General features: G+C 44.3%; 2 protein-coding genes across 7 annotated transcripts in view; one reads left to right on the plus strand and one right to left on the minus strand.

Annotated features, from left to right (window-relative positions):
• SLC6A14 (solute carrier family 6 member 14) overlaps positions 1 to 24,312 on the minus strand; it is a 446,075-nt gene that overhangs the window by 415,431 nt on the left and 6,332 nt on the right. For 3 of the 6 annotated variants that reach the window (XM_086387224.1, XM_086387223.1, XM_086387225.1), the window contains 2 exons: positions 22,186 to 22,301; positions 6,604 to 6,692 (listed from right to left, as the gene is read on the minus strand). The gene's annotated coding sequence lies outside the window, so the exon portion shown is untranslated. Of the gene's footprint in view, positions 1 to 6,603; positions 6,693 to 6,857; positions 7,040 to 22,185; positions 22,302 to 24,312 lie in introns of those variants that run through there. The other 3 variants (XM_086387228.1, XM_086387229.1, XM_086387226.1) reach the window with 3 other exon arrangements.
• On the plus strand, positions 5,079 to 24,118 carry LOC147341597 (uncharacterized). Its single transcript, XM_086387170.1, has 4 exons — positions 5,079 to 5,184; positions 6,781 to 7,032; positions 10,035 to 10,145; positions 23,660 to 24,118. Exons 1-4 carry the CDS (start codon positions 5,079 to 5,081, stop codon positions 23,818 to 23,820), a joined length of 630 nt encoding a protein of 209 aa, XP_086243296.1. The 3' UTR covers positions 23,821 to 24,118.

The following is a 24,312-nucleotide window of genomic DNA, read 5'->3' on the forward strand; positions in this document are numbered from 1 at the left end:
TCTGACCCCATGGACTATATAGTCCATGGAATCCTCTAGGCCAGAATGGAATGCGTAGCCTTTCCCTTCTCCAACCCAGGGATTTAACCAGACCTCCCACATTGCAGGCAGATTCTTTACCAGCTGAGCCACAAGGGAAGCCCAAGAATACTGGAATGGGTAGACTATCCCTTCTCCAGCAGATCTTCCCAACCCAGAAATTGAACCGGGGTCTCCTGCATTACATTCAGATTCTTTACAAACTGAGCTATCAGGAAGCCCTTGAGAGAGGCAGAAATAAGTCATTTCTGAACTTGCCTTATCTGACTAAAGCTGAACTTTGTAGGAGACAGCTGCTACAACCCCACCCACATTGCCAGGAGGTGGGAGTAGGGGGTGGGGATGTGTGTCTCTAATCAGGGAGGCCTGAACTTGGATATTGGTTTAGTGGTTTAATTGCTAAGTCCTGTCTGACTCTTTGTGACCCCATGGATTGTAGCCTGCCAGGCTCCTCTATCCATGGGATTCTCCAGGCAAGAATCTGGAGTGTGTTGCCATCTCCTTCTCCAAGGGATCTTCCTGACGCAGGGATCAGACTCAGGTTTCTTGCATTGAAGGTGGAGTCTTTACTGACTGAGCCACCAGGGAACATTTCAAGATTGCATAAATAAGCCTCATCAGATGCTTCCATCCTTTAAAGTTCTAATCCACCAAACCCCTTGAAAAGTTGGTATATAAACCCCTATCTCTAGCCTATTAGGGAGCCTCTTCACTTGAAAGTTCCTACATAGTTAATAAATGTTCCTCCTATTAATTTACTGTTAATTAATTTTCAGGCCCTAAGCCAGTTGAGTCTAAGATGGTAGAGAAAATGTTTTCTTCCCAACAGTCCCTCTCACAAGCCCCTGAAAACCACAAGTTGATTTTTTAATTTCTGTAGATGTGTCTGTTCTGGATATTTTAAGTGAATGAGATCTTACAAAATGTGTTCTTTGCTGTCTAGCTTTTTTCATCTATCATTCATATTTCACTATGTATCACTACTTCATTTCATATTATAGCTAAATAAAAATCCATGGTAGGGGTATATAGCACATTTTGCATAAAATTCAACAGTCAGTGGACATGTGGGTTGTTTCCATTTTGGCTTTGTGAATAATGCAGCCATAAACATTCACGTACAAGTTTCTGTTTGAACGTTTGTTTTAAATTCTCAGGGATATATATCTAGGAATGAAATTGCTGTTGATGTGGTCACTCGAGGTTGAAATTTTGGTGGAAGTACCAAACTACTTTCTATAGTGTACCCACCATTTTACATTCTCATATGGCGGCGTATGAGGGTTTCAATTTCTGCATATCCTTATTTCACTAATTTTCATCTTTAAAATTAGAGCTGCCCTGGATATAAAATTAACACACAGAAATCCCTTGCATTCCTATACACTAACAATGAGAAAACAGAAAGAGAAATTAAGGAAACAATTACATTCACCATTGCAATGAAAAGAATAAAATATTTAGCAATAAATCTACCTAAAGAAACAAAAGAACTACATATACAAAACTATAAAACACTGATGAAAGAAATCAAACATGACACAAAGATGGGGAAATATACCATGTTCATGGATCAGAAAAATCAATATAATGAAAATGAGTATCCTACCCAAAGCAATCTATAGATTCAGTGCAATTCCTATCAAGCTACCAATGGTATTTTTCAGAGAACTAGAACAAATAATTTCACAATTTGTATGGAAATACAAAAAACCTCGAAAAGCCAAAGCAATCTTGAGAAAGAAGAATGGAACTGGCGGAATCAACCTGCCTGGCTTCAGAATATACGACAAAGCTACAGTTATCAAGACAGTATGGTATGACACAAAGACAGAAATATAGATCAATGGAACAAAATAGAAAGCCCAGAGATAAATACATGCACCGATGGACACTATCTTTGACAAAGGAGGCAAGAGTATACAATGGAGAAAAGACAATCTCTTTAACAAGTGGTGCTGGGAAAACTGGTCAGTTCAATTCAGTTCAGTTGCTCAGTCGTGTCCGACTCTTTGCGACCCCATGAATCACAGCACGCCAGGCCTCCCTGTCCATCACCAACTCCCAGAGTTCACTCAGACTCACGTCCATCGAGTCAGTGATGCCATCCAGCCATCTCATCCTCTGTCGTCCCCTTCTCCACCTGCCCCCAATCCCTCCCAGCATCAGAGTCTTTTCCAATGAGTCAACTCTTCGCATGAGGTGGCCAAAGTACTGGAGTTTCAGCTTTAGCATCATTCCTTCCAAAGAAATCCCAGCGCTGGTCTCCTTCAGAATGGACTGGTTGGATCTCCTTGCAGTCCAAGGGACTCTCAAGAGTCTTCTCCAACACCACAGTTCAAAAGCATCAACTAGTCGGTGCTCAGCTTTCGTCACAGTCCAACTCTCACATCCATACATGACCACTGGAAAAACCATAGCCTTGACTAGACGGACCTTTGTTGGCAAAGTAATATCTCTGCTTTTCAGTATGCTATCTAGGTTGGTCATAACTTTTCTTCCAAGGAGTAAGCGTCTTTAATTTCATGGCTGCAATCACCATCTGCAGTGATTTTGGAGCCCAAAAAAATAAAGTCTGACACTGTTTCCATGGTTTTCCCATCTATTTCCCATGAAGTGATGGGACCAGATGCCATGATCTTTGTTTTCTGAATGTTGAGTTTCAAGCCAACTTTTTCACTCTCCTCTTTCACCTTCATCAAGAGGCTTTTTAGTTCCTCTTCACTTTCTGCCATAAGATTGGTGTCATCTGCATATCTGAGGTTATTGATATTTCTCCCCACAATCCTGATTCCCACTTGTGCTTCTTCCATCCCAGCATTTCTCATGATGTACTCTGCATATAAGTAAATAAGCAGGGTGACAATATACAGCCTTAACGTACTCCTTCTCCTATTTGGAACCAGTCTGTTGTTCCATGTCCAGTTCTAACTGTTGCTTCCTGACCTGCATACAAATTTCTCAAGAGGCAGGTCAGGTGGTCTGGGATTCCCATCTCTTTCAGAATTTTCCACAGTTTATTGTGATCCACACAGTCAAAGGCTTTGGCATAGTCAATAAAGCAGAAATAGATGTTTTTCTGGAACTCTTTTGCTGTTTTGATGATCCAGCAGATATTGGCAATTTGGTTTCTGGTTCCTCTGCCTTTTCTAAAACCAGCTTGAACATCTGGAAGTTCATGGTTCACATATTGCTGAAGCCTGGCTTGGAGAATTTTGAGCATTACTTTACTAGCGTGTGAGATGAGTGCAATTGTGCGGTAGTTTGAGCATTCTTTGGCATTGCCTTTCTCAGGGATTGGAATGAAAACTGACCTTTCAACCACTTGTAAAAGAATGAAACTAGAACAGTTTCTAACACCATACACAAAAATAAACTCAAAATGGATTAAAGATCTAAACGTAAGACCAGAAACCATAAAACTGTTGGAGGAAAACACAAGCAAATCACCCTCTGACATAAATCACAGCAGGATCCTCTATGATCCACCTCCCAGAGTAATGGAAATAAAAGCAAAAATAAACAAATGGGACCTAATTAAACTTAAAAGCTTTTGCACAACGAAGGAAACTATAAGCAAAGTGAAAAGACAGCCTTCAGAATGGGAGAAAATAATAGCAAATGAAGCAACTGACAAAGAATTAATCTCAAAAATATACAAACAGCTCCTGCAGCTCAATTCCAGAAAAATAAACGACCCAATCAAAAAATGGGCCAAAGAACTAAACAGACATTTCTCCAAAGAAGACATACAGATGGCTAACAAACACATGAAAGGATGTTCAACATCACTCATTATCAGAGAAGTGCAAATCAAAACCAGAATGAGGTACCGTCTCAAGCCAGTCAGAATGGCTGCTATCAAAAAGTCTACAAACAATAAACGCCAGAGAGGGTGTGGAGAAAAGGAACCCTCTTACACTCCTGGTGGGAATGCAAACTAGTACAGCCACTATGGAGAACAGGGTGGAGATTCCTTAAAAAACTGGAAATAGAACTGCCATACGACCCAGCAATGCCACTGCTGGGCATCCACACCAAGGAAACCAAAATTGAAAGAGACATGTGTGTCCGAATGTTCATCACAGCACTGTTTACAATAGCCAGGACATGGAAGCAACCTAGATGTGCATCAGCAGATGAATGGATAAGGAAATTGTGATACATATACACAATGGAATATTACTCAACCATCAAAAAGAATGCATTTGAATCAGTTCTAATGAGGTGGATGAAACTGGAGCCTATTATACAGAGTGAAGTAAGTCAGAAAGAAAAACACCAATACAGTATACTAATGCATATATATGGAATTTAGAAAGATGGTAAAGATGGCCCTATATGCGAGACAGCAAAAGGGACACAGATGTACAGAACAGTCTTTTGGACTTTGTGGGAGAAGGTGAGGATGAGATGATTTGAGAGCGTAGTGTTGAAATGTCTATATTATCATATGTGAAGGGGATCACTGTTCCAAGTTCGAGGCATGAGACAAGGTGCTCAGGGCTGGTGCACTGGGGTGACCCTGGGGGATGAGATGGGGAGGGAGGTGGGAGGAGGGTTCTAGATGGGGAACACATGTGCACCCATGCCTGATTCATGTCGATGTTTCATAAAAACCACTACAGTATTTTAAAGTCATTAGCCTCTAATTAAAATAAATAAATTAATTTTCTAAAAAAATAATAACATGAAAGAAGCCTGAAAAAAATAATTAGAGCTGCCCTGGTAGATGTGAAGTTGTATCTCTTGGGGTTTTCATGTTGATTTCTCCAATGATTATTGATGTTGAACATCTTCTCTTGTGCTCAGTGGCCATTTGCATGGAGAGAGCAGTGGATCTGCACCATGAGAGCCTCCCCCTCCATGTGTGAACCAGGTGGCAAAGCCACGTAGCCTCTTTGGACCTCAATTTCCAGGCACAGTGAGTAGTTATTTAATCTGTTCATGCAGGGAAGGGACACAGAAAAAAAGAATTTGACTTGGATCTCCATGTGGAGAAACAGCCACTTCTACCTAGAGTGAAGGAAAAGAAACTCATGGAGGAATCCAGAGGGGCAGCTAAGATCCAGAGCCCAGAGGCTGGTCAGGTAATTCCACCTGGAGAGGACGTGGACACTCCCTTCCCTTTCCACCCTCAACAAGGTACGTAAATTGAAGCAGGGCATGAACCCCTCCCTTCACTCCTTAGGAGTTGAAAGTGGCTGGATTTTGTGAAATTTCCTTTGTTGACCTGAAACGCAAGGAGGCAGCTGACTGGACAGAACTAAGCACCTCAGGGTCCTCATTGTCTTCCTTTCTGCCCTGGAAATTCCCACCACCTCTGCCCAAAAACAGGGAATGGGGGCATAAAGGGGCCAAGAGTCAGATCCTGAGTTAAGATTGGTACTAGCCAGAGAGCAAGTGGTCTTGGGGGCCCTGAGCCTGTGCAGGTCCTGTGTGGGGAGCAGAATGGGGGCAGGAAATCCTGAGGCATTAGGGGTAGGCAGCAGGTCAGTTGTGCTGCCCGGCAGTCGGTGCAGAGCTCATGGGTTTACTTCAATTGTTTCTTTGAAGGGTGGTTACACTGGGGAATAGATCTGGGTAGGGATAAGTTCAGTTCTCCCTTGAAAAACTTCTGTATTTGTGAAGATGTTTTTCCTTAAAGAATAATCAAGCTTGAATTACATTTGTCGATGGAAATAACCAGCTAATAAGACCATCTTCACAGTCTTGATCCTTTTAGCCACCAAAATGCTGCAGGTTACTCAAGCTCCAAGATACCATTGTTTCTAAAGACAATCTTTATTTGTATTAATCTCCCGCTTTCTAAGCTCCACTAAGCCCTCTCTAAGGAACAAGGTACCAGGTGGACACAGTTCAGTTCAGTTCAGTCGCTCAGTTGTGTCCGACTCAGGTGGACACAAGCCCCGATTTAATATCTGTCATCTCTGAGTGGAGGCATTATCTGTTACCTTCCTTTTTTCATCTGGGCTACTTGTGTTTCCTCTGCCTTGCTTAAGTCACTTCAGTCGTGTGGGACTCTGTGCAACCCCATGGACTGTAGCCCGTCAGGCTCCTCTGTCCATGGGATTCTTCAGACAAGGAGGCTGGAGGCTGGAGTGGGTTGCCATTTCCTTCTCCAGGGGATCTTCCCAACTCAGGGATCGAACCCCCGTCTCCTGCACTGCAGGCGAATTCTATACCGCTGAGCCACCGGGGAAGCCCATGTTCTCCTTTAATTGAAAGTTATTTCGCTAGAGGAGAATGTAACTTTCCTCCACAGGAAAAATTAGTCAAGGCACCCGTCAGGCAGGAATAACCTGTTTGTCGCTGCGACTCTCAGACACATAACATCCCCCGCATCTAGCCGGTGTGGACACCACCTGAGATAACCCCAGGAAAAGGTGCTTAAGAGGTAGAGGCTCCCTAACAGGCCCTTGACAAAGAGCAGGAAGTGACCGGGCACAAGGAGCGTCTCCTCTTGGGGCTCTGCCTCTCACTTGAGGAGGGATAATTCAAGTAATAATAACCTCAAGCATATGACGTATACAAACTTGTAACATCGTTTGATATTGTACTTACTTAAACTTTTTTCCTCTAGTTTTGCGACTGTCGAATGGTAAAATTTCCTTTTTTCCATTCCTTCACTTTCGTCGCTGGCGGCATGAACCCTACAAGGGAGACAAGTGGGCTCGCGTGAGGTTTCCTGTCACCTTTCCAATCTCACCTCTCGCAGTCTCACTCCTGGGACCAACTGAGGCTGTCTCAGCCCTCCCCTGGGCGGGGCCAATAGCGAGGAACCGGATTCCCAACCCCTCCTTCGTCGGCGCCCCCACCTCCAGTGCGTCTCCAAGGAGACGCCCACGACGCGGGGCGAGGATCAACCCCTCCCACCTCAGCACTCTACCTCCCTTGCGTCTCCGAGGAGACGCCCACGACGGTGGGCCGGGGCGGCGAGTGGGGAATGGGGTCGTATTGGCGGGGTAACGCGGGCGACGCTTTACGGCAATGGTGAGCAGGGTCGCAGTCGAACCTCGCCAGCTATCGCGCGAAGCTCAGAGAGAACCGGTTTTTTTCCCGCTGGAGCGTGGCCTCAGCCACGTTGCTCCACTCAGTCTCCTTTGTGTCCTTTCCCTGGGGCAACGCGGGGTGACGCGGGGCCGGGACCAGCACCCCTTCTGGCCGGAGGGACCCTCCCCATCCTCTAACGTCTGAGCAGCCTGTACCCTGCGTGCAAGGTGGGCCAGTGTTGGCTGCAACCCGGCCGGCCTGGGGGAAGCGGAGACGGGCAGGGAGGCGCCGCGTGGGCCGGGCCGTGGTTTGGCGTTTAGCCTGGGCTGGGTGAGCGTGGGCACGGGGATTGTATTGCCGTCTGTGTTCTGTGCCCTCGCGACAGTAGGGAGAGGGTCCAAGTAGAGCCCCTCGGGCCTCCCGGCCGGTGGGCCTGGAAGCGGTTCCCAGTGAGCAGAGGGCGGGGCGGGCCGGAGGAGTGTGGGAGGCTCGCCAGCTGCTTCTCCCTTCCTTCCCATTTACGTGGCCGCCCTGGAGTCCCCTTCATCGAGTGAGATTGACGTGCTGCCCACGGGGACTGGGCATCTCGGGATGCATCCTTAGAGAAGTAACATTTCCTTTCATGAGTTTTTGAACCTTAAAAAAAAAAATCGTTGCTCCATTCTTACGTATCACTGAACCACGTGGAAGAATGTGCTGTGCTTAGTCGCTCAGTCGTGTCCGACTCTTTGCGACCCCATGGACTGTGCCCGCTAGGCTCCTCTCCATGGGATTCTACAGGCAAGAATAGTGGGTTGCCATGCCTTTCTCCAGGGGATCTTCCCAACCCAGGGATCGAACCGGGTCTGCCGCATTGCAGGCAGATTCTTTACCGACTGAGCCACCAGGGAAGGAGGGCAATCGAAATAAAAGGGACAGGGATTTTCATGTAAAGGACTGTGCATTGTTTACAGTGGGATTATAAGCATTTCATGGGTAAAAAGGTTTGGGGGCCACTTGAGACAATTCTAGAGGTGAGGTAATGTCCAGTAATACAGGGGGAACATGGACCTGGATCCCCTCGCTGGTTGCGGATGGTGACGCCCAACTCAGGGGCCAGTTTCTTCCCACCGCGAGTAGGTCTGGATACCCTGTGTCATACGGTACAGGAAGGGCCTCACGGGATTCTATGGGGCATGGGACCCAGACTCTCTTTGCCAGTAGCAAAAGTAAACAAAAACTCAACTCCAAGCCGGATATAAAGTGTACGTGCATTTGTCTGGGTCTGGGACCAAGCCTTCATCAGGCAAAATTCCACATCCTGTCTGCTGGATGTTCACCCCTAACAGGGTGGCCACCTCTTCTCGTTATGACTTTGTGCATGGTGGCGAGGCACTGCACCTCCACCGGGGCAATAGATCCTGGATCCCCAGTAGCGCTGAGACCCCAGGGTCTACACTGGGGGACCTTGCTCTTGCAGGACAGGTGAGGATCCCCTGGTCAGAGGCCCTGGGGCAGTAGTTTCAGCTCCTTGGTATCCTTGGTGGGCCTGCTAGCCCATACTCAACACCACTGCCTGTCCCTTCCACACCTGCTCTAGAGGGGTGCACCGTGGCCAGGTTCTCCCAGAATCCTCTGTGTGCTCCAAACCCTCCCTTCTTCCCATCACAGGCCTTCCCCAGCAGGATCCAGAGGCAGGACCAGGAGTTCAGTTCACTTCAGTCGCTCTTTGAGACCCCATGAACTGTAGCACACCAGGCCTCCCTGTCCATCACCAACTCCTGGAGACTGCCCAAACTTATGTCCATCGAGCTGGTAATGCCATCCAACCATCACATCCTCTGTTGTCCCCTTCTCCTGCCTTCATATTTATCAGCATCAAGGTCTTTTCCAATGAGTCAGTTCTTCGAATCAAGTGGCCAAAGTACTAGAGTTTCAGCTTCAGCATCAGTCCTTCCAATGAATATTCAGGACTCATTTCCTGTAATATTGACCAAAGGACTAGGAGGCCAGGCTCAAAAAGTTTCCACTTGATGACACTCTTGCCTCAGAAATGCTATCCACACTCTGGAGCCTGGCCTCTCCCTCTACCCTTTGCAGGTGAAAAAAGGCCCATGGGGGCCAAGAGTCTTCCAAGCCGTCCACTGGAGTGTTGTGGGAAATGTCTCCTCCTCTGCTCTGCAGTAAGAATGCACAGATAAGGAAAAGCAAAGGAAGCCATCCATCTCTGGGTCCATGTCCATAGAACTCTAAGAGATTCTGAGTTCACATGGCCGGATCCCCATTTCCTGGTGACTGGGATGTGATGTATTCTGTCACTTTGTTATTACTGGTCAGGGTTAGGGCCAGAATTAATCTTGATGATTTACATAAGTAGCGGCTTGTTGAAGACCTATGCTACTTGGAATAAATCCAGGTTCTAGCCAGACATACAAAGGCTGTGTTCCTGTAATATGGATCCTTATGGAATAGGTATAGAGATTATTCCCTACACAACATTCTTACTTAGGTGGCTCCATCAAGTTTTCTAACTTCTTTCTAGCTAGGTGACTGAGAGTGCTGAACAAACCCCAAACTGTCATTTCTCCCTTGTGCCAGGACATTCATCCCTCATGGTAATCAAAAAGTTGAATGTGGGAGAACGTTTGTATATCTGTGAATATAGGGCTAACAGGTTATTTATTTCAGGAACCTCAGGGCCAATAGTTTAGGTAAGCAGAAAGGCTCATCATTGTGTTAAACCACAAGCTTCAGTCCCAGCAAATTACTGTATGGTGTAACTCAATGGTAACAGTGGGTTACATCACAGATGGTTTGCACTACAAAGTCCAAGCCATCTGTATGTTTAGGCTTATTTCTTTTAAGAATAGGTAGTGACTGGCTGGATTTTTTTGTTTTTAATGGAACTAGAAAAAGACTGAAGTGTTTTTTGTCTTATCATATTTTTCATGCTGAATTCTTACTGAAGGAAAGTAATTTGCATTGAGGCAAAGGTATTCAACAGTATTTTCTTCCCTTTGCAGGTCGTGGTAAGATAATCAAAGGGCACGATCAACAGCTCATATATTGCCTTGCTGTGGACTCAGAGCGCAAGGACAGACGAAGACCAGACACTGACTTTACATTTTTGATAGGTAGGTAATACAGCCCTCAGTTGCACTTTGATTCCTTGACCCACTTCTGTACAGTAGGCTTCTCTCTCAAGGAACAACTCTCACAGAAATTCCTTGCGTCAGTGTCTGGTACTAGCACGTTCAGGTATACTTAATTGCTACAGTTGTTCACCGTAATGATCAGAAGAGTTCTGCCTGGGGGATGCAAATATCAACAACCTTGATCCAAGAACCTTGAATTCAGTTTAAACTCAAACCCCAGAAAGACCAGTATTTTACTGGAGCCAATTTCACAGCTCTGATAGGTGTGGAATAGAACTCCCAGGTGTACTTTGTGTTTTACTCCTTTGTCTTCTGCAAATATTAGTTTCAGAACTGTTTTAATCGAGTGTATACTGGTGCCATGGAGGTGTGTTCTTAATGCTAAGACTGAGCAAAGGAAGCGTTATTTCAGTAACCTGAGACCTCTTAAACCTATCAAACCAGCCTTCCTGCATAAGGGCAAGGATCCCCAGGCAAGAGGCTCTGGGGCAGGAGATTCAGCACCTTGTTCCTGAACATGGCCACTGCCAACACCACGCCCCCGAGAGCCTGACAGCCAGGGGCTCCTTGGTGGGGAAGCCAGGCCCCGGAACACCACTACCTGTTGCTCCCACACCTGCTCTGGTGAGGTGGCAGGCCACCAGGTTCGCCCAGGATCTTCGGAGTGCTGGAAACCCTCACTTCCTCCCGTCACAGGCCTTCCCCTGGCAGGATCCACAGGAAGGCCCTTCACGCCATGCTCAAAAGGTTTCCGCTTGATGGCACTGTTGCTCCAGAAATGCCAACCACTCTCTGGAGCTGGGCCTCTCCCTCCACCCTTTGCGTGTTGAAAAAGCCCTACGGTAGCCAAAAACACCTTCCAAACCCTCCCAGCTGGGTTGGCTCCACTGGAGTATTTGGGGAAGAGGTGTTTCCTCTTTGGGGGACTCTCCTGGGCAGTAAGTCCCTAAGGAAAAGGACATCCAGAGGAGCCGTCCAGCTCTGGGTCCAGGTCCACAGCAGTCTCTGAGACTCTAAGCCATGTGGCCTGGCCACTGCTTCCTTAGGGGACCGGGATGTGATGGATTCTCTCACTTTGTTGTTACTGATCAGGGTTAGGACCAGAATTACCTTGATGATTCACGTATTAGGGTTTGGTTGAAAACCCTTGCCACTTGGAATAAATCCAGGTTCTAGCCAAGCATCATAGTGTGTGCTCCTGTAATAATGGATCCTTCTGGAACAGGTGTAGAGATTGGTCCACACAGAGCATTCTTACTTAAGTGGCTCCGTCCACTTTGGTAACTTGTTTCTAGCTAGGTGACTGAGAGTGCTGAACAAACCCTAGATGTATGTCGTGTGTACCTTGTGCCAGGACACTCATCCCGCATGGATGCGGGAATCAGTAGGTGGTAAGCGGAAGAATGTTTGTGTATCTGTGGAGGCAGGGCTAACAGATTATTCATTTCACACACCTCAGGGCCAGTAGTTTAGGTAAGCAGGAAAGGTCATCAGCATGTTAAACCACAACCTCAGTCCCAGCAAGTGACTGTACGGGTGACTAAATGGTCACAGTGAGTTACATCACAGTGGGTTTGCAGTATAAAGTCCAGACCATCTGGATGTTTAGGCTGACTTCTAAGGGTACGTAGTGCGGTTTGATCATGTTTTTTTGTTTGTTTTCTGTTAATGGAACTAGGAGGTGCCTGGCATCTGTTTTGTTTTGTTTCTTATATTTTTCAAACTGAATTCTTACTGAAGGATGTTAATCTGCATCTGTGGCAGAGGAATTCAACGGTATTTTCTTTCCTTTCCAGGTCGCGCCTTGCTAAAATAATAAGAGTGTGATCAACAGCTCCTACGTTGCCTTGGTGTGGAGCCAGCATTGAGGCATAGACAAAGAACAGACACTGATTTCACACTTCTCGTAGGTACATAATACAGCCCTGAGTGGTGCTTTGGTTCTGTTACCCGCTTCTGTACAGTAGGCACCTCTCTCAAGGCAGGTCCCTCACCGAATTTCTCGGGTTACTGTCTGATGAGTAGCGTGTTCAGATAGACTTAGTCGCTACAGCTGTATCATCATAATGATCAGAAAAGTTTTCCCTGCTTGATTCAACTAAAACTGGAGCCCGGCAAGGGCCATTATTTTCCTGGAGCTGATTTCACGCGTCTGATGGGTGTGGAAGAGAACTCCCCGGTGTACTTTGTGTTTTATTCCTTTGCCTTTCAGAAAGATGATTTTCCAAAGTGTTTTAATCCAGTTTATACTGGTTCTGTGGAGGTGCATCCTTAATGCTAAGACTGAGCAAAGGCAGGGTTAGTTCAGCGACCTGAGTCCTTCTGAACCTATCAAAAGTAGCCTTCCTGCAGGATGGGCCAGGTGGCCAGGGGCAGGAGCTTCAGTGCCTTGTTTCTGAACATGGCCGCTGCTGAGGCCACGCCCCCAAGGGCCTGACAGCCAGGGGCTCCTTGGTGGGGAAGCCAGGCCCCGGAACACCACCACCTGTTGCTCCCACACCTGCTCTGGTGAGGTGGCAGGCTGCCAGGTTTGCCCAGGATCTTCGGAGTGCTGGCAACCCTCACTTCCTCCCATCACAGGCCTTTCCCTGGCAGGATCCACAGGAAGGGCCTGCATGCCATGCTGAAAACGCTTCCCCTTCATGGAATTGATTTCCCAGAAATGCTATTGCCCTCTCCTGCTGGGCCACTCCCTCCGCCCTATGTTGGTGAAAAAAGGCTCTAGTTGTGCCCAAGCGCCTTTTAAGTGCTGTAACGGGGCGTCACTCTAATGGATTGTTGAAGAAAGAGGTGTCTCCTCCTTAGGGGGCTTCTCTTTGGCAGTAAGGTCATACCTTTGTGGATATCTAAAGCATCCTGTCCACCTGTAGTCCATGTTCATAGCAATCTAGGAGATTCTGAGTCCACATGGCCTGGACCCTACGTTTTCTGGCGATCACTATGTGATATGTTCTGTCAGGTTATTATTGATCAAGTTTGAAGCCAGAATTCCCTTGATGCTGTAATAATTAGGCTTTGGTTGAAGGCCTTTGCCACTTGGAATAAATCCAGGTTGTAACCACACATACAAAGTGTGCGCTTGTGTTATATGAATCCTTTTGGAATAGGTGTAGAGATGCTGTAACTATCATCACTATAAATGTCTGCATAGTTTTAGGAAATTTTTAAATATACTATATATTCAATAAGTGCCCATTTTTACCTCCCGAGGTTTCTGACAGTCTTAATTTCAAAGAGGTGTTGGTTATTTTTACGAAAGTACCCCTGTGGAGGTGTGGGTGGAGGACTCTTGGTGGTAGTCGTAGCAAGGTGAAATATGCCCCTGACTTCATGGAAAAAATGACATCAACCCCAAATGTTAATGAAGTTGTTAATCAAGACAAACTCATTCATTGCCAGTAGGGATACAAAATATTCTAACCACTCTATGTAATAAATGAAAACTTAATGTGGTCTATTTTGAAGGGTAGCTATCTCTGAGGAAAAAAGAAAATTTACTAGCACTCAAACAAAGGGAAAGTGGGATGCTCAGGGTTTCGTGCTGGCTCCTTCTGTTGGTGAATTCAAAACATAAGAACAGTAGTAAATGTGAGCAAAAGTGAAAACAAGTTGTTAGGAAAGGGCCAGCCCATAATGAAGGAAATATACTTAGGCAACCTCTGGAAAGAATATTTATCTACCCCATAGTACTCAGCCAATGAGAAACTGGGGAAGGGACTTGTGTGCTAGAAAATAAATTGCTTGTTGTAACTGCCCTGGGTGTGCCTGCCCACCAGACACCTCATCTCGCAAGACCTTCACTAAAGCCTTGCTTCCCACTGCACCTTGTGTCTCCAAGTCCATTCTTTTGGTTTGGGCCAGTGGGCTTTATTTCCCACACTTTGGAAGTTTGGCAATCACACAGAAACATGTACACAAATGTTTATAGTTTTTTTTCATAATTTCCAAACCTTGTAAGCAACCAAGATGTCCTTGAGTCGGTGAATAGATGAACAAATATAGTGTGGAATAAAAGAAAGGAGCTATCAAGCTGCAAACGTACTTGGAAGAATCCTAAATGCACATTACTAAGTGTAAGAAGCCAACCTGGGGGAAAAAAAAAAAAAACATTTACTGATAAGGTTCCAACTGTATGACATTCAAGAAAAAGCAAAAACTAGGGACAGTTAAAAGATAAGTGGTTATCAAGGATTCCACAGAGGGATGGAGAGATGAATAGGTGGAACACAGGATTTTTTTTTTTTTTAGGAAAATAAGAGTCTATCTAATGTACTACAATGGTGGACACATATCATTATGTATTTGTCAAAACCCATAGAAGTGTGATACTAATATTGAACCCCAATGTACACTAGAGTTCATTACAAACTAGAGTTGTAACAAATGTGTAACACTGTCAGAAGCTGTTAAGAGGGGAAGCTGGAGTGAGGAGTAGGCAAACAGTCATATTCTCTGTACTTTCCACTCATTTTTCTGTAAACCTAAAACTACTAAAAATGTATTAAATTTTTCATTTCTTAACTGTATAACCTTGAAAAGAGGTTGCACTGTACAAAATACAAACTGGAATCTTTTCACAACCTTAATTGAGCATCCAAAATGAGATGCTCCCCAGAAGCTGAGTGTTGAATGATACACGCTTTATGATGATGAACGGAAACACTTGTATAGAAGGTTACGAGAGTGAAGGTGAGAAGGTAAAATACGGGTGCTAGGTAAGAGACACCCATCTGAATAGGGTTAAGAGTGTGCCACCCAAACCTGCCTCTTTGTGATGTTTTCAGGTGAAGGCCCAACACATGAAAAGCTCCAAAAACAGCACAAGCTTTCCTTCTACAAAGGAAATTTCATTTATAAGGGAAATTTTCATTTGTAAAACGTGTCTCTCCTTTAAAAGGAAGAGGAACTCTTATTTAACTTTGACTTCTAACACTATGTGGGTGTACAACTATGATGATCTCTATACATATATCTTGCAATGTGATTACCACAATAAGATTAGGTAATATTACCTTACATAGTTAGCTAAGATTTGCTGTTAGCGACTTTCAAGTGTACAAAAAATTCACTGTGCTTTACATTAAATCTACAGCACCTATTAATCCATCTCTTATCAGAAGAAATTTGCATTTTATGACCATTTTCACGTACTTTCCCTGTCCCTAGCAGATCCCACATATAAAGAAGTATATTATTTGTCTTTGACTTATTTCACATAGCATAACACCTTCAAGATTTATCCATGTTGCTGCAAGTAGTAGAATTCCTTCTTTTCTGTGACTGAAGAGTAATTCATTGTGTGTGTGTGTGTGTGTACCACATTGTCTTTGCTATTTTGTTGGAGGGGGGCACCACACAACTTGTGGGATCTTAGTTTTCTGACCAAGGATTGAACCTAGGCCCTTGGCAGTGAAAATGCAGAGTCCTAAACACTGGACTATTGGGGAAGTCCCTATATCACATTTTCTTTATCCATTCTCCCCACAGTAGACACCTATGTTGTTTCTGTGTTTTGGCTATTGTAAATAATGCTGCAATGAACATGGGAGTACAGGTATCTGTTCAAGATAATAGTTTCTTTTCTTTCAGATATATATCCAGAAGTGGAATTAGGGGTTACTGATGAATACTCCCATATTTACTTGAGCAGTACATATGTTAATAAACTTCTATTCGTTTTTCTCTTCATAATTGTCTTTGGCCAGTCAAATTTATAGGGTTCTGGGTGTAGAACCCAGGATTTTTTTCCTCTTTTAAAAGGGACATTGATCTGGTGAATCCTGTCCCAGTTTTAATCACTCCTCTAAATAGGTTCAAACAAGCCAGAATACTTATACTGAACACAGCTTAAGTCTAGCTACGTATAGATAATATTTCCATCTTCTTTGCCCTTTCTTGCAAATGTCACCTCAAGTCAGACATTTTAGAAAGCTATGTATATATGCATCGTTTATTTCTACAAATGATATACACTGCTAACTATATTTGTCTTTAGAGTCTGTGAAGTAAAAAGTATTCTTGGCTAAATATTCATTCTCAGAGCATATTTGAACATGAGAAGTCCATTTTGAACCTAAATAAGAAAATTGTTTGAATTCTCCTTTTGTCTAACATTTTCCTAGACTGAAATAAATAAATATAAAATGTTGTAATATATATGTTGTATATAAATGTTGTAATAATATAATATGTTGTTCCACATAAATATAAAATAAACATAAGTCATTAGCACAAAAAAGCAAGAAATGTACATTAAAATGATGTATAACATACCCACATTTATTAAGCAATGTGTGCCAATATTAAAGGGCAAAGTTCAACAATGCAAAAGTGCAAATATTTTTGCACCAACCTAATATTACAATTACAAATAATAACCTATTCTTCTTTCATATTACTGAGCCTACCCTGTGTTATAACCAGAATAATAATACAGAACAGGCATTTGACAGAAATAGTTTTCTTCCTACAAAGAAACAACAAATGAGTTTCTGCTGGAACCTTCTCAACAGAAATTTCAATAAGGTATAAACAAAGTTTCTTAACTAGAAGGGGCTATATAACAAAGTCCATTTCACATGCAAAGTTTCGTATCGTTCTTCAGAGATTCCAGCATAGAAAGACAGAAGATTTTTCCTTTAGCACCCCAGGGGATAAACAAGATCACCTCAAAATCCTTCCTAGCTCTAGGGTTTCTGAAAATACCATGCTATTTTGATAGATTTAAAAGGTTTCAGGTTACTGAAGTAACCCTGCCTTTGCTCACTCAGTTCAGTTCAGTCGCTCAGTCATGTCCGGCTCTTTGCAACCCCATGAACCCAGCACGCCAGGTATTAGAGTTTCAGCTTCAACATCAGTCCTTCCAATGAACACCCAGGACTGATCTCCTTTAGGATGGACTGGTTGGATCTCCTTGCAGTCTAAGCGACTCTCAAGAGTCTTCTCCAACACCACAGTTCAAAAGCATCAATTCTTCAGCGCTCAGCTTTCTTTATAGTCCAACTCCCACATCCATACATGACCACTGGAAAAACTATAGCCTTAACCAGATGGACCTTTGTTGACAAAGTAATGTCTCTGCTTTTTATTTTTTTATTATTATTTTTTTTTATGCTGTCTAGGTTGGTCATAACTTTCCTTCCAAGGAGTACACGTCTTTTAATTTCATGGCTGCAATCACCATCTGCAGTGATTTTGGAGCCCAGAAAAATAAAGTTAACCACTGCTTCCACTATTTCCCCATCTATTTGCCATGAAGTGATGGGATCGGATGCCATGATCTTAGTTTTCTGAATGTTGAGCTTTAAGCCAACTTTTTCACTCTCTTCTTTCACTTTTATCAAGAGGCTCTTTAGTTCTTCACTTTCTGCCATAAGGGTGGTTTCATCTGCATATCTGAGGTTATTACTATTTCTCCTGGCAATTTTGTTTCCAGCCTGTGCTTCTTCCAGCCCAGCGTTTCTCATGATGTACTCTGCATAGAAGTTTAATAAGCAGGGTGACAATATACAGCCTTGACGTACTCCTTTTCCTATTTGGAACCAGTCTGTTGTTCCATGTCCAGTTCTAACTGTTGCTTCCTGACCTGCATATAGGTTTCTCAAGAGGCAGGTCAGGTGGTCTGGTATTCCCATCTCTTTCAGAATTTTCCACAGTTTATTGTGATCCACACAGTCAAAGCCTTTGCTCACTAATAGCATTAATAACGCATTTCCATGGCACCAGTATAAATTCGTTTAAAACACTTAGGAAACTCATCTTTGTAAAAGGGAAAGGAGTAAAACACAAAGTACACATGGGAGTTCTGTTGCATATCTATCAGATGTGTGAAGTTAGATCCAGTAAATTAATGTCCTTTCTGGGCTTGGGTTTTAAACTGAGTTCAGGGGTGTTGGAACTTACAAATAGGTTGATATGTGAATCACACAGGCAGAACTCTTCTCATCACTACAATGAACAACTATAGTAACTAAGTATACCTGAAAGATTGAAGGCAGGAGGAGAAGGGGACAACAGAGGATGAGATGATTGAATAGCATCACAAACACAATGGACAGGAGTTGTTTGAGCAAGCTCTGAGAGATAGAGAAGGATAGGGAAGCCTGGTGGGCTGCAGTCCATCCGGTCACAAAGAGTTGGACAGGACTGAGCAGAAGTACCAGAACACACTACTATCCAGACACTGACCAGAGGAAATTCGGTGAGAGACCTGCCTTGAGAGAGGAGCCTACTGTACAGAAGGGACAACAGAATCAAAACACAACTGAGGGCTGTATTACATAACCATCAGAAGTGTGAAGTCAGTGTCTGCTCTTCATTTCTGTTTGTACTTTGGGACCACACCAAGGCTAAATGAGCTGTTGATCATGCCCTTTGCTTTTCTGACTGAACCTAAAAAGAAAGAAAATACTGTTGAATACATTTGCCACAGGTGCAAATTAACTTCCCTCCGAAGGAATTCAGCAAGAAAAGCAAGAAATAAAATAATGCACCAGTCTTTTAGTTCCATTAAAAGAAAAATCCAGCCAGTCACTACCTATCCTTAGGAGAAATAAGCCTAAAGGTACAGATGGGCTGGACTTTATACTGCAAAGCTATTGTGATGTAGTTACTTCAAAGAATAACCTCTTCCTGCAAGACTCCAGTAGAGCCAACCCTCTTGTAGGGCCTGGTAGGCTCTTGGGCCTCCAAGCGCCTTTTTTGACCCACAAAGGGTGGAGGGAGAGAGAATGCTAGAGATAATGGTAGCATTTCTGGAGCAACAGTGCCATCAAGCGGATGTGTTTTGAACATGGCCTCCCACCCCTGCCTGGGGTCCTGCTGGGAAAGGCCTGTGAGGGATGGAAAGGAGGTATCAGAACACTCAGAGGATTCTGGGCAAACCTCCCTGTGGGACATGCCTCCAGAACAGGTGTGGAAGGAATAGGTCATCCTGCCTGGGCCCAGGATTGCACACCAAGGAATCTATGACTGTCAAACCACTGGGGGCATGGCCTTGGCAGTCACCATGTTCAAGAACGAGGAGCTGAAGCTCCACTTCCTAGTATTATAAGTCCCCACTTTCTGAGACTACGTGACCTAAATGATCCACACTTTTCAAGGAGCAAGCTGAGTTACAGAGGCAGAAGGAGCAGGAGGTTGTGTAAAATTTTAACTTTTCCTTTTAACACTACTTAGGAGAAATAAGCCTAAATGCACAGATAGTCTTGACTTTGTACTGCAAAGCTATTGTGATGTAACCCACTGTGACCATTTAGTCACTTCATAGAGTACTTTGCTGGGACTGAGGCTTGTGCTCAAACACTGATGAGCCTTTCTGCTTACCTAACTACTGGCCTTGAGGTTACTAAAATAAATAACCTGTTAGCCCTGCATCCACAGATACAGAAACTTTCTCCCAGTTTACTGAGAACTGAGAACTTCCAAATGTTCAAGCTGGATTTAGAAAAGACAGAGGAACCAGAGATCAAATTGCCAACATCCGCTGGATCATCGAAAAAGCAAGAGAGTTCCAGAAAAGCTTCTACTTTTGCTTTATTGACTACGCCAAGGCCTTTGACTGTGTGGATCACAACAAACTGTGGAAAATTCTTAAAGAGATGGGAATACCAGACCACCTTACCTGCCTCCTGAGAAATCTGTATGCAGATCAAGAAGCAACAGTTAGAACTATACATAGAATACAGACTGGTTCCAAATCAGAAAAGGAGTACATCAAGGCTGTATATTGTCACCCTGCTTATTTAACTTACATGCAGAGTACATCATGTGAAATGCCAGGCTGGATGAAGTATAAGCTGGAGTCAAGATTGCCAGGACAAATATCAGTAACCTCAGATATGCAGATGATACCACCCTTATGGCAGAAAGCGAATAAGAACTAAAGAGCTTCTTGAGGAAAGTGAAAGAGGAAAGTGAAAAAAGTTGGCTTAAAACTCAACATTCAGAAAACTAAGGTCATGGCATCCAGTCACATCACGTCATGGCAAATAGATGGGGGAAACAATGGAAACAGTGACAGACTATTTTTTTGGGCTCCAAAATCACTGCAGATGGTGACTGCAGCAATTAAATTAAAAGACGCTTGTTCCTGGGAAGAAAAGCTATGACCAACCTAGACGGCATATTAAAAAGCAGAGACATTACTTTGCCAACAAAGGTCCATCTAGTCAAAGCTATGGTTTTTCCAGTAGTCATGTATGGATGTGGGAGTTGCACTATAAAGAAAGCTAAGTGCCAAATAATTGATGCTTTTGAACTGTGGTATTGGAGAAGACTCTTGAGAGTCCCTTGGACTGCAAGGAGATCCAACCAGTCCATCCTAAAGGAAATCAGTCCTGAATATTCATTGGAAGGACTGATGCTGAACCTGAAACTCCAATACTTTGGCCACCTGATGTGAAGAACAGACTCACTGGAAAAGACCTTGATGCTGGGAAAGCTTGAAGGCAGGAGGAGAAGGGGATGACAGAGAATGAGATGGTTGGATGGCATCACCAATGTGATGGACATGAGTTTAAGCAAGCTCCAGGAGTTGATGATGGACAGCGAAGTCTGGCATGCTGCAGTCCATGGGGTCGCAAAGAGTTGGACACAACTGAGCAACTGAACTGAACTGATGAGGGATGAGTGCCCTCGCACAAGGGACATGTGATGGTTTGGGGTTTGTTCAGCACTCTCATTCAGTCACCTAGCTAGAAACAAGTTCCAAAACTAGATGGAGTCACTTAAGTAAGAATGCTCTGTAGGGACCAATCTTTACTCATATTCCAAAAGGATCCATTATTACAGGAGCAACACTTTGTGTGCATGGCTGGAACCTGGATTTGTTTGAAGTGGCAAGGGTCTTCAACCAATCCCTAGTAGGTGAATCATCAAGGTACTTCTGGCCATAACCCTGACCAATAATAACAAAGTTGACAATACATCACATCCTGGTTCCCAGGAAAGAGGGGCCTGGCCACATGACTCAGAAAATCCTGGAGTGCTGTGGACATGTAACCAGAGATGGAGGGCTCCTCTGAATGTCCTTTTCAGTATGTTATTACTGCCAAGAAGACCCCAAAGGAGGACACAGCTCTTCTCCCAACACTTCACTGGAGCTAACATAGTTTGGAGGGTTTGAAAGGTTCTTTGGCCACCATGGGCCTTTTTTGATACACAAAGGGTGGAGAGAGAGGCCCAGCTCCAGAGGGTGATTGGCATTTCTGGCACAAGAGTGCCATCAAGCAGAAGCTTTTGGAGCATGGCGTCAGTCCCTTCCTGTGGATCCTACTGAGGAAGACCTGTGAGGAGAGGAAGGGAGGGTTTGGGTCACTCAGAGGATTGTGGGCAAATCTGGCTACCTGGCACTCCACCAGAGTAGGTGTGGAAGCAACAGGTAGTGGTGTTCTGGGGCCTCGCTTGCCCACCAAGGAGCCCCTGGCTGCCAGGCCTTCAGGGGCGTGGCCTCGATAGTGGCCATGTTCAGGAACAAGGAGTTGAAGCTCCTGCCCCAGGGCCTCTGGCTAGGGAATCCTTGCCCTTCATGCAAGAAGTCTACTTTGATAGCTTTAAAAGGTCTCAGGTTACTGAAGTAACCTTGCCTTTGCTCAGTGTTAGCATTAACAACACACCTCCATGGCACCAGTATAAACTCCACTAAAACACTTCAGAAAATCATCTTTGTAAAAGGCAAAGGAGTAAAACACAAAACACCTGGGAGTTTTTTTTTTTTTTTTTTTCCCCGTACCTATCAGACGTCTGAAATCTGCACCAGTAAAATACTGGTCTTTTCTCGGCTTTGAGTTTTAACTGAGTTCAGGGCTGTTGGAACTTACGAATAGTTTGATATCTGAACCCCACAGGTAGAACTCCTCTGATCATTAATATGAACAACTATAGTGACTAAGTATATCTGAAAACGCAACTAACCAGACACTAACCCAAGGAAATTGGGTGAGACACTTGCCTTGAGAGAGGAGCCTACTCTACAGAAGGAGGAAACAATCAAAGCACAACTGAGGACTGTATGACATACCTGTCAGAACTGTGAGGTCAGTGTCTGCTCTTCGTCTGTGCTTGCTCTCTGGGTCCACACCAATATAATGTACGAGCTGTTGATCACATGCTTTGATTTTATTACCAAACTGGTTCCTGAAAAGGAAAGAAAATACTGTTGAATACCTTTGCCCACTGATGCAGATCAATATCCTTCATGAAACATGAAGAACATGAAAAACATAAGAACCAAAACATAACAACACACCAATCTTCTTGTTTCATTAAAAAAAAAAAAAAAAGATCCAGCCACACTACCTACCCTTAGGAGAAGTAAATGTACAGATGGCCTGGACTTTATACTGTAAAGCCATTGTGATGTAACCCACTGTGACCATTTAATCATTTCCTAGAGTACTTTGCTGGGTTTGAGGGTTGTGGTTTAACACAATGAGCCTTTTTGCTTACCTGAAATAGTGGCCCTGAAGTTCCTGAAATAAATAACCTGTTAGCCCTGCATCCACAGATACACATTCTCCCACTTTTAATTTATTGATTCCCATGAGGGATGAATGTCCTGGTAAAAGGGACAAATGACAGTTTGGGGTTTGTTCAGCACTCTCAGTCACGTAGCTAGAAACAAGTTAGAAAACATGACAGAGCCACTTAAGAGTCTCTGTAGGGACCAATCTCTACACATATTCCAAAAGGATCCATATTACAGGAGCACACCCTTTGTATGCATGGCTAGAACCTGGATTCATTCCAAAAAGCATAGGTCTTCAATGAACCACTAATTATGTAAATCATCAAGGGAATTCTGGCCCTAATCCTGACCAATAATAACAAAGTGACAGACTCCATCACATCCCACTCTCCAAGAAATGGGGATCAGGCCATGTGGACTCAGAATCTCCTAGAGTGCTGTGGACATGGACCCAGAGATGGATGGCTTCCTTTGCACATCCTTTTGTTGTAGCCAAATGCTCCGGGAAGCAAAGTCATTCAGAAGGACAATGTGGATAGCAGAGTGCAGTTTATCACAATGGCAGGTCTGAGGCAGAGTTTCCTTTTTAGCCAGGGACCCCGACCAATTTTTGTGAAAACCTTATATACCCTAAGTGTACGTGCACAAGCCCACATCCCCAAATTCCTCAGTCCTACTCTGCAAAATGTTAAAGGGAGATACAATCAAGTTACAGTCATATTTCATAATCAGAAGGGTCAGCTGGTTATATATTGTAGCCTACACCAGTGGGTGCCATAAAGATTACAAAGGTGACTGAATACATAGGGGCTTATTACATTCTTTCTGGCGACAGGAAATCTTGGTATGGAATCTGGTGTTTATCAGTTTGGGAGGCCTGTTCGGCTGCACCTATGTTGTCTCCGTGGCTATCAGGCACATAGTCCAGAGTTCACCAAGAATGCAGGAGGGAGTTTCCTTCTCAAGATGGAGTCAGTGTGGCCTGTTCCTTTCCTCTTTCACCTTTAGCTATGTTCTTACTCTCAAGGAGCAGCCCCCAAAGGAGGAGACACCTCTTTTCACAAAATTCCTGTGGACCACTTGGAAGACTCTTGGGCCTCCATGGGCCATTTTTTCACCTGCAAAGTACGGAGGGAGAGGCCATGCTCCAGAGGGTGGATGGCATTTCTGCAGCAACAGTGCCATTGAAGAGGAAAGGTTAAAATTTTACATAACCTCCTACTCCTGCCTCTGTAACTCAGCTTGCTCCTTGCAAAGTCTGGATCACATAGGTCTCAGAAAGTGGGGACTCACAGTACTAGGAACTGAAGCTTATCTCACTCACCCTTGTCCTGCTGTTTGCAATCACCCAGCCCCTGCAAACCCACAAACCCGCTTAATCATGCCTGTCCATGTATACGAACTCTGTAACCCCTTTGTTTGGGGCTCAGAGCTTGGAATGTTAACTCCTCTGGGTCCACCGGCATAATAAACCTGAGTTCTCCAACTCTGCAAGTGTGGTGCTTGGTTTTTTGAGTACTTGTTTCTGCAACACCATCAAGCGGAAGATTTTTGAGCCTGGCCTCCAGGCCCTGGCTGTGGATCCTGCTGGGGAAGGCCTTTGAGGGGAGCAAGGGGGTGTTTGGAGTGTTCAGAGGATTCTGGGCAAACCTGGCTGCCGGGCACCCCTCCAGAGCAGGT

The sequence above is a fragment of the Bos grunniens genome, chromosome X, assembly GCF_055505025.1.
Source record: "Bos grunniens cultivar Pamir isolate PY7600 chromosome X, Bosgru_T2T1.0, whole genome shotgun sequence".
Classification (NCBI taxonomy): domain Eukaryota; kingdom Metazoa; phylum Chordata; class Mammalia; order Artiodactyla; family Bovidae; genus Bos; species Bos grunniens.